The following is a 19,587-nucleotide window of genomic DNA, read 5'->3' on the forward strand; positions in this document are numbered from 1 at the left end:
ATAAAGATTTTTACGTTTGGTATAATATATAATATACTTATCATATCAAACGTAAAAATATATTTTTATGCCAATACTACTCAAGTAGCATTGAAAGACATTTACTTGTAACAGCACATTTCTACATTGTAGGTATTGGTACTTTCATCAGAGTACTTCTAACTTCGTCTGACGGTGGATCCAGGCGTGGTGCGTTGGGAGCTTGTCGTTGTTTCAGGGCTTCATATATGAAGAGGTGTCTGGTTAATTGATTTGGCCAACTCTTATAGGTGTGTTTGAGCTACAGTTCGACCAGGACCCTCTTAAAGTGTGTCCAATAATAGCTGTGTGTCCAGTGTGTGTGTGTGTGTGTGTGTGTGTGTGCGTGCGTGCGTGCGTGCGTGCGTGCGTGCGTGCGTGCGTGCGTGCGTGCGTGCGTGCGTGCGTGCGTGCGTGCGTGCGTGCGTGCACACATACTTCTATTACTATATTTGTGAGAGCCAAATGTACAAGTATAGTAGAATAGAATTTGAGTAAAAGTAAGATGTTGCCTGGTGAAAGCAACTAGTCTATGAAGCACCGTAGAATTGGAGTAAAATAGTGGACAATTCTCTTGGTCTTCACAAGACAAATGGATGCTTTCATAGTTTTAAATATATTCGGGGTGTTAGTCTTGCAATAGGGTTAGGCATTTAGAGGTTGGGTTTTATTACATTTATTGTAGTGTCGCACACCGAAAAACACATTGCTGTCAGTCTGTGCGTTGTGAGTTTGTCGATCGCCCATAAACTATATAACTCAGGCTTTGAAAATGGCAAAATAAACATGAAAAAAAATCACATTCATGAAATTGGCGTTCAAAAATGTCATGTCCTCACAAATATAGTAGACCAACGTGTGTGTGTGTGTGTGTGTTGTGTGTGTGTGTGTGTGTGTGTGTGTGTGTGTGTGTGTGTGTGTGTGTGTGTGTGTGTGTGTGTGTGTGTGTGTGTGTGTGTGTGTGTGTGTGTGTGTGTGTGTGTGTGTGTGTGTGTGTTCTATTAAGTGGGTATTCGGTATGGGCGGTGCATTAGGTGTGGAAAGCCAGGGTGACTGCTGCTGCAGCTCGCAGGAAGTGAGGCTGCGTGATGGAATTTGCGGCGCCCGGGCTCTGGTTTATTTTCCAGCCCGGATTCCTGTCCTACCTGCAGGACGTTCCCAGGTTCTGGCTTCAATTAGGCTGGGAAGCTGGACAGAGGAGGAGGAGGAGAAGGAGGGGAAAGAAACGTGTAGGGGTGGGAGTGTGAAAGTGGAAAGCAAGGGGCGACGGGGCTGCAGTCTGTCACACACAACTCGGCACAGCCGGGGAGGGAGAGAGAGGATGGAGGGCAGAGGAAAAGGGAAAAGCGGTGAGAAGGGATAGTGGAAAGATGAAAGTAAAACGAATGAGCCATGAGGGCAGAGATTTGGCCAGAGTGCAGCCAGAAATTAAACTGTTTTATGTCTTCCAGCTTATGACTGTAATAGTGTCTCCACCGACTGCAGAGCGCAGCAATTCTCAATCTTTTTAATGTCAGGGACCCCCAGTTTGATGTGCAATAGGTTAAGGAGATCCTTTTAATATAATTCGGATCTCAGTGAGTGTACAAATGGAACCAAATGGACCCATTTGGGTTACAGACCCAGAAGGGTCCATTGGTTCCTATATCAATCATTTACCTGGGGGCCCCTGGAACCCCCTCAAGTTCCCCTGGGGGTCCGGAGAACCAGTGGTGTAGGGGAATGGTGACAGAATTATAACGGGTATTCTGCTGGTATACGAGGCCTAAAAGTTCCTCAACAAAGATATAGAGCCAATGATTTTCTAATGCGTCTCTCCAAAGAGCATCGCATAAAACCTCATGAGCCTATTAGAATAATCCCCCCCTGAGTTCTGCCCCTCCGAATGGCAAACTCGTCTGACAAATTAGAGGGAAACGCTCTATAATCAAAGACCAATCACGTAATTGCTCCATTTCGCCACTAGCTCAAGCGTCTCCAGTGAGATTAGTCGTACGGAGGAGTAACACGATACCCTGGGAAGTCCAACAGATGTTCTGAAAAACAAACTTTCTCCGGATGACAAGAACACATTGTCCAAATAGGGCAGATATATAATCCAATCTAATTTAAAAGCTGTGATAACTGTGGATATGTAGCCATGCTCATCCAGCACGACACATCCAAACCACACATTGAGAAATCACAAATATGTCTGGGAAACAGTAAGCACAAAGTTAGGAAAACCACGTAAGCCCTAATATGCTTAGCTGACCGGGGTCCCCCAGGCTTTATTCTTTTTTCCTCTACACCAAATATTGTCGCTGCAAATAGCCTATCAACAAGCTCACAAGCAACTGTGAACTTGTAAATCAGCTATTTTGCTGAATGTTTTCCCCCAGAATATAGAGACACTAGGGGTCATGTCAGTACAATTTCATACATGGGAGTTCTGATGTGGTAATCACAGGAAATCATCACCTAGGCCTCAATGGGGTAAACACTAGTCAATACCTCTTTATCAGCCCTTGGTAGCAAGTTAAGTGTCTGACTTCAGACTGAATGATAGGACCATGCATTACATACTAGAACCAAGCATTCTAGAACCATGCACTGCCTACTAGAACCAAGCATTCTAGAACCATGCACTGCCTACTAGAACCAAGCATTCTAGAACCATGCACTGCCTACTAGAACCAAGCATTCTAGAACCATGCACTGCCTACTAGAACCAAGCATTCTAGAACCATGCACTGCCTACTAGAACCAAGCATTCTAGGACCAAGCACTGCCTACTAGAACCAAGCATTCTAGAACCATGCACTCAGTGCCTACTAGAACCAAGCATTCTAGAACCATGCACTGCCTACTAGAACCAAGCATTCTAGAACCATGCACTGCCTACTAGAACCAAGCATTCTAGAACCATGCACTGCCTACTAGAACCAAGCATTCTAGAACCAAGCACTGCCTACTAGAACCAAGCATTCTAGAACCATGCACTGCCTACTAGAACCAAGCATTCTAGAACCATGCATGCACTGCATTCTAGTACCATGCACTGCATACTAGAACCATGCACTGCCTACTAGAACCAAGCACTGCCTACTAGAACCAAGCACTGCCTACTAGAACCAAGCACTGCCTACTAGAACCATGCACTGCATACTAGAACCATGCACTGCCTACTAGAACCAAGCATTCTAGTACCATGCACTGCATACTACAACCATGCACTGCCTACAACAACCATGCACTGCATACTAGAACCATGCACTGCATACTACAACCATGCACTACTAGCAGCATGCATACTAGAACCATGCACTACTAGAAGCATGCATACTAGAACCATGCACTACTAGAAGCATGCATACTAGAACCATGCACTGCATACTAGAACCATGCACTAACTACTAGAACCATGCACTACTAGAAGCATGCATACTAGAGGCATGCATACTAGAAGCATGCACTAAAAGTACATTGAAGTCCTGTCATGTCCAGAGATTCAGCAACATGGGGGAACATAACCTCAGTAAAAAGCCATTTCTCTGCATGCATTTATAGGGCACAGCTCACTGTTAACTTGGCTGCGATGGAATCATGACATCAGCCGCTCCAGGCGTGAGAAAGCCTCGTTTTATAAGCACACGGAGGAAAGGCTTTGTGTTATTTTCTTCTTTTTTTTCTGTGTTTAGTTTAGCCGCACGGAGAAGTGAGGGGTTAGCGTCTGACGGGCCAGGCTGTCCGCGTATCTCTCCAGATACACTCTGATCAACGCTGACAACGTGAGAAATGACACACTTCCGCTGCGGAGCGGCCGTTTCATGAGGCCATCGCCGACGGAGCACTTAAGGCTGGAGGAATGGAACATCGGGGGGATTAATGTTGGAAGGAAGTGGATTCTTTCAAGGGGTCCCACGTTCCCCTCTCTGTAGGAGAGCAGAGTCGCGAGGCCCCTGGCCTGTACGCTATACAAAATGTCTGTACACACAGCAGCTTGCCAGGGACGGATTCATGCTTAGCTACAATCTGGGTCACTTCTATAGCCCGACCGATGCCAGATTTTCGGGTCCAATGCCGATCCCGATTTCGGAGAATCCTACACCACCGATTACAAATGTTCTGACCGATATTTTGTCAAAAAAGTGTGCAGGATTATACATCATGTCCCAAATGTGGAACTGCGTTAGGATCAGTCTATTTAGAACACACATGTGCAAGCACTCTGTCAATCTAGAATACATGTCCAGCACGCTTACCCTTCAGTGTGAGGATTCTGAACACCAGACGTTATCAAATGCAGCCATCATCGGACAGAAATTCCACAGTTTTAATTGGCGTGGCATACTGTTACATATCCAGGAACATGACGCATCCGCACATTATCTCAATGTTGGCCCATCCTCAAACGCACAACATAAACAGGGCAGATGAAAGCCATTATCTGTGCACGCTGGCCTACACTCTGCTATCAGATGTTCAATTAGTCTTATTTGCTTTAGCCAGGCAACATCCAGAGCCGGTGGTCGTTTCAACAGGCTGGGAGGCTGCAGGCCTCGTAAAAAGACGGGATTACGTGCGCTCAACACTAACTTTCTCTTCTCCTCACTGCCTCCTGATTTTTCAACCACGGCAAGACAAGTACACTGAAACAAGACACGAGACCTCATTTATGCCATCGACAGGCTGGCTGACAAATGCATCATGGGAAGTGTAGGATCACATAGGAAGAAAGAAACAAATATGGTTGTCTCTAGTCTATATTCAGTAGACTATATTATGATAACAAGCGACGATGAACTAAAATAGACATGAACAACATGATAACTGTGCCCCTTTGAATAGTTGTACTGCTCGGCTGTTTTCCCCCAACGTCACTTTGAAGCTGTTTAGTTCCACAGGCAGATTTGATTACAGAGCTTCAATAGGAAAGTTTGCAACAAAATAGCCGATCTTCAAGCTCACAACGTGTTGCATTGTGACACGTTGTGAACATTTCTCCCTGTGTGACGCAGTGGTGCGACAATGCATCAATCTGGCCTTCCTACTCCTGTCCATCTCCCCCTATGCCCCATGAGGATCCCATTAAAACAATTATGTTAATAGCCAGTCCTTATAAGAATAAGAACTTTCACATAATCTTCTCAATCTTCTTCTGTTTTTAGTGATCTTGAGTGATGTTTCACAAATGGCTTTTGTTTTCGTACAGTTTTGGAACAGAAATAATCTGCCATTGTTCGGATTTCAATAGACGTTCAATAATAAAATCTGTGAAAATCATGATTTACTGCTTTGCGTCTTTTATCAGATGCTGATCTCAATTATGGAGGCCGAGATCCAAGCAGAGGTTTCAGATTAAAAATGAATGTGCTTGACTGGGCTGTGGCTTATCAGATAAAAAAAAGAACGAATGCTTTAGTATGGAGACACATAAGCATGTACTAACATCCTTATGCATTCATTACATACCAGAGACAGAGTTATGGGAGGGTGTAGAATAGAGAGCGAAGACGCAGAGAGACACAGGGAGATGAGCTAAAGAGACACAGGGAGAAACACAGGGAGAAACAGAGAGAGCACGAGAAAGAGAGGGGTGAGAGTGACAGAGAGAGAGAGAGAGAGAGAGAGAGAGAGAGAGAACCATGTCTGTTTATGGGATTGTGGGGGGGTTTAGCACAATGAGTCCAGTCATCTGACCAATCTGCGTTTTTCTACAAAGATCTCATCAAAAGACCATCAGCAACATGATCTCATGGTAAACATCTCCACTGAAGCAGCGCTGGCTGGCTGGCTGCTGCTGCTTGGAATCATGTGGCTACAATGTTTGTGCCTTTATTGTACAGCATGAATAGAAAGTTAGTACAAAAAGAAAAACCCCATTATATGTACACATGTGTAAATGTCATATATGCCAGGAGCATATGAGATGGTTGGAGGCGTTGGAGCCATATATGGAATGTATAGTACACCACATAAAATATCTCTAGGAAAAGAGCCAAATTCATGTAAAAATATATCTGCAAGGAACTGTTTCCTATGAGAAAGAACATCATGTAAAGTATTTTCCACCGCATTTTTGGCACGTCTTATTTCTGCCTTATTAGAGCACTGTATGTCACATTATTCAGGATACTAGAACGTCTAGACTTTCATTGTGAATCACCTATGAGAGGGACAGAGAGGTATGTGGTCATGCAATCATACTGTACATACATTACTGTACATCTTCTGCTTTACAAGAGGACTACATGTTCATGATGTTAGCAACTGCTCTCTATACAACATTCTGTGTGTGTGTGTGTGTGTGCGTGTGTGCGTGCGTGCGTGCGTGCGTGCGTGCGTGCGTGCGTGCGCATGTATGTGTGAGAGAGAGAAAAATAGACATTGTCAGGACAATTTTCCTCACAAGAGAAATGGTTGTTTTTATGGTTTAAAATAGATTTGTGGAATTGGGGTGGCTAGGGTTAGGATTAGTCATGTAGAGTTTAGGTTTAAGAGTGGGGGTTAAGAGTTATGCCTGATCTATCCTCAGTTGCACCCACAGTCTATGGGTGCACCCCAGTGTCACGCACTGAAGATAGCAGATGTGCAAGCTTTTTGGGGTTAGTACTACAAATTAGTGCATGCGTGCGTGCATGCGTGCATGTGTGCGTGTGTGTGAGAGAGAGAGAGAGAGAGAGAGAGAGAGAGAGAGAGAGAGAGAGAGAGAGAGAGAGAGAGAGAGAGAGAGAGAGAGAGAGAGAAAGACAGCTACATGGTTTCCCCTGCTGAAACTGCTACCTCTAGTCTACAATTGGGATAAAAGTTTCCAGGCCAGCATGCAAGGCACCGACACACATACAGAACATAGAGAAGGATAAGCTCTCTCACGGAAAAATGACATGATATGATATGTTTTGCACCATGAGAGCTATTGACTGTGGCCTTAACCACTTACCTGTAAACCCTCTCAGGAAAGATGCAAAATCAGGAACGATTCAAGTTGGGACTGCATGCCCTACCCAGTGCATGCGAAACCCTTTATACAGTACCTGTTGTATGCATTGTCAGAGTACCTGTTGTACCCGACTGTGTCCTGGACCCTTTTATGCCCAATATGGAGATCCAATCCAATCAAATTCACTTTAACTGCCAACTTTGCCTTTACGTAAGGGTTGGCCTGTAGTGATAAAGTAGCCTAAACTATGATGGTATGTTCAATATAAACAACATAAGCCTCTGTTGTTTTGTACTGTAAACATATTCTGTTCCATATTATGGAACAGAATTGGAACATAAGTGTGTGTGTGTGTGTGTGTGTGTGTGTGTGTGTGTGTGTGTGTGTGTGTGTGTGTGTGTGTGTGTGTGTGTGTGTGTGTGTGTGTGTGTGTGTGACAGGGGCGTGCAGGCCTGCATGCCTCAAAGGAAGACAACATGATTGTGTTGTGTGTTAGTAAAGTAAATGCATTCATGAGTGTACACACCTGGTTGATGTGTTTGAGTTTGTCGATGATCTGACCGATGACGGGGTCCAGGGCTTTGTTGTTTCTGGACTCTGAGCCGTGAGTGTGAGCTCGCTTCAGAGCCGGTCCAGGGAACCTGACACACAAGACAAAACACAGCACAACGTTTATTTTCATTCTGAACTAGATCGACAAGGTGATCCGCAGGCTTTAAAGGCAGATCAACACGTCATTTTAAATGCTGTAAATTAAATTAAAATTGTGATAAACAGGAGTAGAAGAAGTCCATCCTCCAGTTGCTTTTTTAACCAGTTATCCAGAACTTATAAAGAATTATAGAGCCCAAACCTTTGGGGTTTAACGTAGGGAAAAAACTAAATTATGTTTTATTGCCACCTAGTGTTGATTATATGAATAACTGATGTATATTCTGGTCAAGCAAGCCACAAATATTATACTTTATTTAACTTAATGCAGATTATAAACAACCTTAACCTCACTGGAGAGGTTACAGTACATCTAATTATAAATATATTTTGATATAGCAATTGTTTATAATTTGAATGTGTACAATAGCATTGTAGTTCGGTGAAGCTGAATGCATATCCATGTATAGATGAAATGTATACCATCATTAATCAACCACTTAAACCCTATATAGGTAGTTGACCGTAGACAGTCCCCAGTGCTCCCCACCACTCTATAGTTGTGAGCTTGCAGATCTGTTCTTTCTTTGCCGAATGTGGTAAAAAAATGCACCAGGTATTTAGCACATGCTCATATCCACAGAAACGTACACATTGCAAGGTCCTGGTATCAGCATGAACCCACAGCCAACAACAGGGTCAGTACAGGCCGAGTACATAAGCGCTAAAGTAAATAAACGGGCATGTGCTACAAAGTAACCACGAGGTAGAAAAGCAGACATCAAACCTATCTATCCCTTTTATTATAGCCTACTACCATATTACTACACCTGTTGTAATTTTTATTGCTGTCATTATCGTTGTTACTATTGTTAATTGCTGTTGCTTGTATCTCCCTTTCTGTCTACACAGTATCTCTTTCCCCCCTGACACGGTCAATATATCTCTGTCTCTCACACACAATGCACACATTTTAGGGTTTCTAGACACTCTTCAAAAGTTGCCAAATGGCAAAAAAAAAAACATGTGTTAAATCTGTTGCTAGGTGCTATTTGAAAAATTGGGTAGTCTGCAAAGTTGCTAAATCCAGCTACAAAATTGCTACAGTACATGTAAGTTGGCGACACTGCCTGGTTGTGCCTGAGGTTTTTTCCCGTTAAGGGGAATCATTCCTTGCCACTGTTGCAGAAAACTGCTTGCTCAGGGTGAGGGGGCAACGTTGGTACTGACATTGGGTCCCTGCTCTGTATACTTGTAAAGTGTCTTGAGACAACTTGTTGTGATTCATCACTATAATAATGTTAAATTAAATAGAAATTAATCTCAATAGGCCTATCTCACAGCATTTCCCCACCCCCTTTCCACGCCCCCTTTTGGAGCTAATGGTGTTATTTTTTCTGCGGTCCATAGACTTCCATGTTAAAAGAGGTATTTTCACAAGCCACAAACTACCGTTTTGTAAAGGTAAGGTTTATTCTACTTATTTGAGTTGTTATACCATTGTGTTTTCTTCATATTATTATCGGTCTTTGACATTTTAACATTAGGAAATGTACTTAGATTCTCCAGAGAAAAAAAGTGTAAATGCCTAATGTTAAATGACACCACTAGCTACCGGAAGGGGGCGTGGAAAGGGGGCTGTGAGATAGGCCTATAACATACGGTAGCCTACTATAACATATTTTGCAACTTGCAACGCATGTGACCTTGATTAGCTAACTTGACTAATTATGTTTTAAAAATCTGTCTAATGAAATCAATCAATCAATCAATCAATCAATCAATCAACTTGAAGTCTTTGCTATGGAATAGAGGGTATGCGCGTGACATCATCATCAAACCCGGAAGTTATGCAGGAATGCCTACTGAGTGGCAAAAAACGACTTTCTGGCCTTGACAGTCCATACATGCAAACAGAAAAGTCCTATCTGATCTGCATTAAACAACATTAAACAATGTTAAACTCACATTTGCATGTTGCTTTGCCACTCGATTTGCCACTCGATGTGCCATTCACTTTAAGCATGCGCATACCCTCTATTCTGCCTTTTAGACTTTTATTAAATTAGTAGCCTACTGTAACATTTGCATGTTGCTTTGCCACTCGATTTGCCACTCGATGTGCCATTCACTTTAAGCATGCGCATACCCTCTATTCTGCCTTTTAGACTTTTATTAAATTAGTAGCCTACTGTAACGTGTTTAATGCATGTATTATGTGTTTAACTCTCTTGGTGATATGATGATTTTTTTTGTATTAGTTTTTAATGGGTCCTAAAGGCTCAAGGTGTTCCAGACAGACACTATAGTGTGTTAGGACAGGGGTTCTCAACGTTTTTGGCCGGGGACCCCCGGAAATGCTTTGGCAATGTCTCGGGACCCCCGCCCCGCCCCCTCCCGACCCCCAATATAAATGGACTGCTACAATAACCTTAATAATAGAGACAATACACCATAAATAAATACTGAAACCAGATATAATCATTAGGGAAGGTGTATGCATGTACTATGTGTACTATATGTAAACTCTTCATTTCCACTTTCCAGCCATTCAGTTGCAGTTTTTTTTTTTTATAATTTGGGGACCCCCCCAAAATAATTTGGCGACCCCCCGAGGGGTCGCGACCCACGGGTTGAGAACCCCTGTGTTAGGAGAGGTGGTTAGGAGAAGTTTAAGTGAAGGAGGCACAATGAGCATAAAGACATGTTAAAACACATTCCTCCGTCTATCATCATGTCCTTGCCTGCATGTCTTCCACCTTTACCCAAAAAAACTTCTATAGACCTGAAAAGAACATAATAGTTTGCTTTGCGGTTCCAAAAAAGGTTCCATACAGGGACATTTTATACGGTTCTTTAAAAATAATCCATATCATCTTTTATTTATTTCGTACAATGAAACGACCCCGTTTGAAAGCTGTTTTGATAGGCAGTGAGTCTGAATTGTAAAAGTGTCTGTGGTTTGGGAGGATATTCCTTCAGGAGCAGTTCCTGGTGATGTCTTACAGGCCTGCTGCTTTGGGTCTGCTCCTGCACGCCATGAGTGCACAGGTGTGTTTACACAGCTGAAGAAGCAGAGCTTGAATTGGGGGTGGGGGGGGGGGGGGGGGGGGGGGGGGAGCCCTACCCTACTGTACGTCACTGGTTCTCAATGTCGGGTCCGGGGACCACCAGGGGTCTTAAGTGGGTCACTTGCGGCCGTGTAACTCTGAGGGTGTTCAAATGTAATTTGTTCACTTTCAGAGTTAAATGAACACTGAGGATTTACCGATACAGTGTAGACTGGAGTTCCAGAGATGATTGTATCAAATGGGGGTCCGTGGACTAATTTTATATCCTTGAAATGACAAGGTCGATAATCACTACCCTATGTCACGCCACATGTACTGTCCGACATGTGCCTGTATCTGTCTTTCTGTCTGCGGGCCTGTCTGTCTCCCATTTATGGTTATGCCCATGTACGTAAGTCATCAACACAATGTCAGCTGTTTCTAACGACATAAACAGGTGGGGCATGCAATCCCAATTTGCATCGTTCAGTAGGTTGGTGCCCGTAGGTTGGTGCCCGTTTATAAATAAACCATTGATTGAAATATCTAACATAATTAGTACCGTGGTAGCAAAATGTTTTTCAGTGATCGACGTGGTTGTACAACATCAATCAGGCTTCAGTCTAAATGTCATCTTGTAGCCAATGTTGGTCACTGTGGGAAGTTAGGATTTGCTGGGTAAAAGGTTAGTTAGAGAGAAAAGGCCACGGGGAAAAAAAGTGTCTCATTTAGTTCTTGCCCTTTGACAACGGATACAAAGTACAGCACCTTTCTGATTTGGGGCTGACTGCAACTGCAGCCATCTGAACACCCATGATCACCTTCAACATCATTTCTTCATCCATCAGCCTCCACTCCATGGGATGACTTTTCATTAAAGCCCTACATCTCCACAGTTATTTATCCTCCTTATTAGCCGTGATCTCATACCTAACCCCCGTTAATGGTCACATTAATAATGGAGGGATGTGTGATCCATTAAGCAGACGGAAGAGGAGGAAATACGGGCTGGCTGGATGGAGGACTGGAAACTGAAAGGTCCTGAAGATAAGCGAGGCAGTGGGCTCATGTTTCACAGCCAGGGTGTTGGGCTTGAATTTTAAAGGTCATTTTTAAGGCATGCGGTTCTGCACTATTGGACTGTACGCCAGAGAGAAAGATCACATCAACACAGGTCACAAATCTCATGATGATTAACTGTCTGAGTCGGCATCATTACTATTAGGTGTTATCAGTTTCATCCAATCTTTTCCCTAACGTTTCATTTCGCTCTCACGCAGTGACTGTATAACGATCCAGTGTTGATTTCGTCGAACAAAAACTATGATGAAAAATAACCATTTTATTGTTAGGTTGCGCTCTGAAAATAGCAGATCTACAAGCTCACAACGTGTTGCAACCAATTGTAAAATCAGGCATTACGATGCCAACGAGTCCCGCCAAAATTTGTCTACGAAATAATCAACTGTAGATTTAGTTGACTAAAATCTTATGATATTTAGACTAAAATATGACTAAAAGTAAATTAAAACTAAATGAAATTCCATTCAAAAGACTATGACTAAAACTAAATTATTCCTCTAAATAATTTGCAAAACAATACGATTTTAATGATAATTTAACATTAATATTACAAATAATAACAATGAAAAACAATGTCATGGTGTCTTTTTCTTTGAAAACCGTAAAAAAATAGTTTTAATTGTGATACCAATAAAATGGAACTTAAAGTATACTATGTTAGTTCCAATTGATCCAAGACAGAACACAATCTCAGATCATCACCCATCATCACCCATCTGACAAAGACTTTCAAAGGTTTGCAATTGGTCACTGATCCAGAAAATGTTGATGGGCGTATTACTCTGAGTTGCAGACCCAGACCAAAATGTAAACCCCAATCTAGTGTAGATTGGGGTCCCAGAGATGCATTTTACATATCAAACTGGGGACCTTGTGAAAGAAAAGAGTTGGAAAACATTGAATTGAGGGTCAGTGATGATGGTCAGCATAGGTTCTAGTAGTGTAGTCCATGACAGCCATCATGTTCTGACCAGCAGTGAACCCTGATAGTGACTGTGCTGTGTTCAGCCTGCATGTCACTGAGGGAAGAAAAAACCCAGAAAAGCCAACACGTGATATCAAGATAAGAAAGGAGATAAATGTTTTGAGCTGACATGGTGTCAAAAAGGGTATCTCTGAATAACAAAGAATAGGACCTGCACAGTGCACACTGTCAGACAAAAGAAAAATGCTCTGAGCAACAAAGAGCCATTTTTTTGCAAGTTTCTGACAGTGTGCAGGTCCTATTCTTTGTTATTCAGAGATACCCTTTTTGATTATATGCACTTTGTCCTACGCACCTGTCACCAACCTTTCGAGGTGTGCAGCGGCCTTTTTCTAAAAAGATGACACAGTGACATTTGTTGTCAGTGTTGCTCCTCTGACATCGCTGAGGCCTTCTCATCGTGCCTCCAGGTGGGACGGCAGACAGGAGCCATATTTAGCTGTGACTCTGAGCAACGCTTCTCAAGTGTCAGATGCTGTCTCTTCCCTGTCCCCGCACCCGTCCCCCACCCAAATGTATCTGGACGAGACAATAGCCCAATGAGTATCACGTTCATGGTCTCGGAAAAGCTCCTATCTGGGAGGATAATGGAAGATGATCCTGAACAAATCACAGAGTGAAAACGTAGCCGGAGGAATGCGCGGCTACACGGCCGTGCGCCCCGGCAGCTGACACGGACAATTACACCGTAATCTCCCCGTCCACTCCCCCACCTCGATATCACACCGTTTGGTCTGGCGTGTAATAATCACCCCCTCAGGATGGCTCTGTCCTCCTGTGCTGTGCCAACCTGTTTCAGACGCCCTGGAGGAGGCTTGAGTAGTTTTCTCGTCACTCCCCTGTGAGAAACTGTAGCTGAGCAGCTGCACTCGACAGGCGAGAGCAGACGCAGCGGACAATGCACGACTACAGAAGAGATTTTAGACGCTGCTATAAGAGGTTCTCAACTCAACTGATTGCAACTTAAACTTTATGAAGCACATTTAAAGCTACACTATGTAACATTATTTTGTGAATTAACTGTTATTTTGACCAATGAGTATGGTAGATAATGAGTATTTGAATACCATATAACCAAAACATTATGCTGTGGTTGTTATTTGGTCTCCCTGCTCTTCTATTGAGACATTTAGGTCAGGAGGACTATTAGTTGACAAGAGGTACGGCCTAAAGGTCCAAATTCAATATCTCCCCTGAGCAGGTGGCGTCCTCTTACTGCTCTATTAGATCAGAGGTACATTTGTCAGCACGTGCATGAGGGAAGTTCCAGACCCACAGGAACGCACCCAGGGTGCCGGCCCCGTTCTGGCGAGCCCCGCATCCGAAACGGTAGAGAAATGGCAGAGTTACCATGTGGGGGTCTCTCTACTGTACTGTACTGTACTGTACTGTACTGTACTGTACTGTACTGTACTGTACTGTACTGTACTGTACTGGCACACCCGAAATCATCATATATACAGTTCGTGCTCAGACCCACCCAGCCACCCACCCACACACATAGTTCCATAAGGGAGTGGTTGCACCACTCACTGACTGAGGCAACAAATGAATATTGGACAGTTATACAAATAAAGCATGTCCCTGGAGGGCATAATATCCAATAAATGTATTAGGGGTCAGACCTAGTAAATTACAGGTGTAAGGGTCTGTACTCCAAAGTCCAAATACACCAAAAAGACATCACACACAATGACAGCTTGAAAAAACTGTAACAACGGGACATAAAACAGCATAGAACAAGTATCGAAAAATATCAAAAACCCAGAGGTAGAAAACCTCAAAATCACAACATCACATTTAGTAAGAGTTTTGGGGCTAGGGCAAGTAAAAATCCAATGTCTCTTAAGGAGGTGGTCATGGTTTCCACCTCTAGGTGGCAGAGGAACCACCTCCATACCAACAAAGCCGTTCACTTCATGTCATTATAGTGAACGGCAACCAGGTATTCCCTGTCATTTCTGTGAATATATGCTTGCTAATGCACGTTTTTAGCATCCTGGTGGTCTTGCCAATATACACCAGACCACAAGGACAGCATAGCATGTAAATCACATGGGTGGATGCACATGTGATGACACTTTTGATAGGGAATGATTTGCCTGTTAATGGGACGAAAAACCTTAGCTTTGTTGGTATTATTGCATTGAGCGCAGTTCCCACATGGGTAATTGCCATTTGGAATAGGGCTAAGTAGGGTTTGAGTGAGTTGCGCTGGTTTACTACTGGCAAAGTTTGCTTGAACGAGAGAATCTCTTATATTTCTCCCACATTTGTTAACAGATAGACCCACATATCCAAAAAAAAATCTTTTTCAGGGCTGGACTTGAAACTATTAAGTAGTTCAACAAAGCTGTTTAGCTTGTCTAAATTACCCTAGAAAATACAAAATATGTCAGCAATAAATCGATCATATTTCAGAATTTGTGGGAGGTTTTTTTTCTCTACTGCTCCTATGCCACCAAAATGTGGAACAGCCTACCAACAGTCAACCAGCCAACCGCGCTCTCAAAGGGCACCTATGGACGGCTGCAATTCGAAACTGGCCCCCGTAAAAAAAAAAAAAAAGTCTGAGTCCCCTCCCACCCCCTTTTCCCCTCACTGTATATGTTTTTTTTCCCTGTTTCCCTCCTTTTATGGGGTACATGTGTTTGGTCCGATGATTCATTGATCCGATACCCCTAACCCCTAACCTAACCATAACCGCAAGCACGGGAGCAGGCGCTAGTCCGAGGTGCGGACGCATATCGAACCAATGCTCCGTCGGACCATAGTATGCCTCCCCTTTTATGATGATTTCCTGTTTCTTTGTTATATAGAAGTGTATATTTGTACGTCTCTAAATGTTCTGAGGAATTGAAAATGGTGGACCCTATTGTAAACAAGTGTAATGCTTTATGGTGTCGTCACATGCAGTTAAGAGTTTTCATATTGAGTTGTGCTTGAAATGTACCTATTCTGCATACTGTTACTAAATACTTCAATCAATCAATCAATGGTTGTGATATTCCAATATTCCGAAAATAATCACTTGAGGGTCGTTTGTAAGTTCATTGTTGCAACAATTAATATAATCATTCATGCTTTAAGATCTGTTTTCTTGTGTCTTTGTTTCTGGGTTATGCTAACAGTTCCAAAATCACACCTGTGTGAACTAAGTGGTGCAACTTTGTGTGGGGGTCCCCGGGGGGTCCCCGGAACTTCCAGACCCACAGGAACTCGCCCAGGGTGCCGACCCGGTTCCGGCAAGCCGCCCGGCGTCCGAAACGGTTGAGAAATGACAGAGTTACCGTGTGGGGGAATTATCAGACAACACTCTCTCTCTCACAAGTAATAGTGTGGTATTCTCTCTCCCTCACTCACTCCCTAACTCCCTAACTCCCTAACTCCCTGCCATGGTGTCAAGCTCAACCAGGGTTGAAGGCCAGGGAGAACAAGTGAGTCTTAGGAAGTGGGACTGGGCAGATGGAATATGCAGGGGCAAGCTGTTCCAGAGCCTAGGGACAGCCGCCGCAAATTTGGCTCGGTCACCTCTGGCTTTTAGCCCAGTTGCACATTGAGCAGCAACTGGTCAGCCGACCTCAAAGCCCTAGCTGGAGTTCAGCTAGGTACAGAGGAGATAGCCCATTAAGAGTTTTAAAAACAAACAATAAAAGCTTAAAAATGTAAAATCAATACTAAAACAGACGGGGAGACAGTAGAGTGAGGCCAAGACTGGAGTAAACCTATATATTACTGCTGGAGAAATGTAGACGCTGCGAGGAAGAGGTCCTATATTTATTGCCTAATTTATGCTCTGTCACACAGCGGCATCACATGGCACAAGGTACAAGCTTGTGGATGCAATGTGTTGTGAGCCTGTACTAGATCAGCTATTTGAATCGGGCAACTCCAACCAGATCTTAAATGATGTTTGGGAGACAAGAAACACTTTCCTGGGGTTTTTATGTGTGTAATACATGTTTTTAGATATTTGTGTATTTCAAAGTGCCAGTGATGTCATGGACACTGGTCTCACTTCCTTCCTGGACTACATTGTCTTAGTCATAGATATTAAAAAAATATATTGATCATTGATCACTGCACTTTCGTTGGAGAGACCAGTCTCCAACGGGAGGAGGAAGACGAGGGGAATCTTGGAAGGCAAGTGCTGCTGGGAAAGAGGGAGTCACGCCTCTGACTGGCCTACCAAACGTCCCCTTCTGTTCTTCCGTTTTGCTTCCGCTATGCTTCGCAAGGAATCTCGGGAAAGCTAGCCAATACAATCCAATCACGCATCACCATTGCCTCCTGTTGCCTTCCGTTGAGATACCGACGCCCCAGAGCCGGATGAGGCATCAACCTTTATATGTATATGGTCTCAGTAAGACAGCCCTCCCCCTCTCCACAAGGTGGGGTAATGAGCCGGATGAGGCATCTACCTTTATATGTATATGGTCTCAGTAAGACAGCCCTCTCCCTCTCCACAAGGTGGGGTAAGTGCAGCAAAACATTATGGTCATTGTAGTGAGACCAGTGTCCATGACGCTTGCCCGTTTTTCCTCCCGGAATTTCCCCCAGTGATGGGTGGGAGGGACTGGGTAGGAGCGGGCGGGCGCAGTCAGCGCACACAGATAAGGCAGATGGCTGTGTAGTTGAAGTACAAAGGACGTGCGCTTATGAGAAACAAACAAAAATGGGGCACGGTGGCACAGTCGATAGTGCTGTCACAGCTAGAAGGTCCTGGGTTCGATTCCCGCTGGGAACGCTGTGGGCGCTGGGGGCGTGTTCTCTCCTCTGCGTCATAAGTGCCGATACCCGAGGCAGGGTTGGCGAAAGGGCCTTTCTGTGTGGAGTTTGCATGTTCTCCCCGTGTCCCCTAGGGTAGGTAGGTACCCTCACAAAAAACTAATCCTGGTCTCTAAACTACCTCCCCTGGCCAGCCGGGGCGCCTGATGGAGGGGAAAGGAACTGGTCGGAATAACGTATTCCTTCCACGCGCTGTCCAGCCGGGGAAACTCTCCCCTGTCAAGTGAAAAGAAGCAGCTTGGACTCCTCATGCATAGAAGGAAGTATGAGGTCAGTCCGCTGCCCCCCAGGTTGGCAGAGGAAGTGTAGCGCCCAGGATTACATTAGATAATTGACACTGGGTGAAAAAATGGGATATATATATATATATTTAAAAAGAAATGGCGAAAACAGAAGCGCAACATGAGGATAAAGGAAACATTTAATGTCCAGTTTGCTAATTCACTACTACTACTACTACTACTACTTTGGTGTTGTTGAAACTTTGAATTTCTCTAACTATTATAAACTTTCACGACAGCCTAAGTACAAATAAAATGTATGAAAAGGCTACTACAGTGAATTCGGTTCATGGAAGTTGTTGTCTGACGCGATCTGACATTCTCTTGAATTTAAGTGATAGGACAATGTATACAACTTTTCTTTTCTAAATATACAGTATACTGTTCGTTATTGTCTCCACCAGGCCGAAGGCATGGGGAGAGAGTATGTTTTGCACTCCGTCCGTGTGTCCGTCCTTCCGTCCATCTGTTACCAGCTAATCTCCGGCACCGTTAACCCGGTCGATGCCAAACTTTGCACACACACTCCCTGGATGCCAACGATGAACCTCTGCCCCACATTTTCCAGAACGGTCTGTTATAGCGCCACCATGAGGCAGCTTTTCACATTTTTTACCTAAAACTGCACCGATCTGCGTGCAACGTTGCATGCACACTCCCTAGAGGCCAAGGACAAACCTTTGACCTGCATTTTCCGCATCTGCCTTTTATAGCGCCACCAGGAGGCCGACTTTTGTAAAACACATTTTTTTATATTACTCCTCCAGATTCTGTCCAAAAATCTCACAAATCGTTACACAGTATCTCTATGGTCATGTGCTCAAGTCGGATCTGTTCGATATTTCATATTCCATCCTAATTGGCTATAATTGGCTTTCACAGTTTGCAAGATTGCCCCGTTTTGAACAAAAGCCTCAAATCAGGAACGCAGCATGCCATTTACGTGAAATCTTTCTCACATTTTCTTACTAGGCTGAGGAATATATCCCACCCTTTTCACATTGGCCTGTTATAGCGCCACCAACAGGTTATTTTTTGAAAAACACATTTTTGGAACAAAATGCCTCAAATCATCCAATTGCCATCAAAGGAGTATGAAGAAATGGCACCCTTTTCACATTGGCCTATTATAGCGCCACCAGGAGGCCACAACCTGACCTGCCCTGGTGGAGACCTGTGCCCCGAGGGGCACTTTTTCTAGTTGTTGCTGTTGTTATGAATGTGTATTTATGTTGCATACATTGGTTTTCTTTCTTCTACTTCTTTGTACTTTCTTTTCTCTATTTTAATTGCTTTCTCTATTTTCTATTCATATGCTTCTTGTGGCGATATTGGCTCAGGTGGTGGGAGAGTGGTTCCCCGGATCATTCCCCCTGGATCACTCCCCCTGGGTTAGTGTAAAAATGTCCTTGATCAAGTCACTGAACCACTAACTGGTTCAGTGTGAACGGGTGAATGCAATGTACACATTGTAAAGCACTTTGGCAAAAGGCACTATAAATGCACCATTTACAATAATCAAGCAGCCGAGCAAAGATATATCTTTACAATTATGTATCTACACACAAGATGTAACAATGTAACAATAAAGACTACCTTGAATAATTCAACTTCCTTCCTAGATTGTGTCTCATCTCATCTATGAGTTCTTTGTTTAGCCTTTAACAAGGCTAAACAAGTGAATGGAATTGAGCTAAGTAAGCCCAATTTAAATTGGGGTCGGACGAGGGCGAGGTTGAGCGGGGGGGTGTGGGAGCCCAAGGAACCGGAGGTGAGGTGAAATATTGCGAAAACCAAATTGGGTCCTGT

At 43.7% G+C, this 19,587-nt stretch overlaps 1 protein-coding gene across 1 annotated transcript in view; it reads right to left on the minus strand.

Moving 5' to 3' along the window:
* Positions 1-19,587, minus strand: part of gpc3 (glypican 3) — a gene marked incomplete at its 3' end in the record, with an annotated part of 168,715 nt that overhangs the window by 47,085 nt on the left and 102,043 nt on the right. The window contains exon 6 of the mRNA XM_079496909.1: positions 7,467-7,581. Coding sequence (XP_079353035.1) covers positions 7,467-7,581 — 115 coding nt within the window. The remainder of the gene's footprint in view (positions 1-7,466; positions 7,582-19,587) is intronic.

This window comes from Electrona antarctica, assembly GCF_951216825.1.
Source record: "Electrona antarctica genome assembly, chromosome: 1".
Classification (NCBI taxonomy): Eukaryota; Metazoa; Chordata; class Actinopteri; order Myctophiformes; family Myctophidae; genus Electrona; species Electrona antarctica.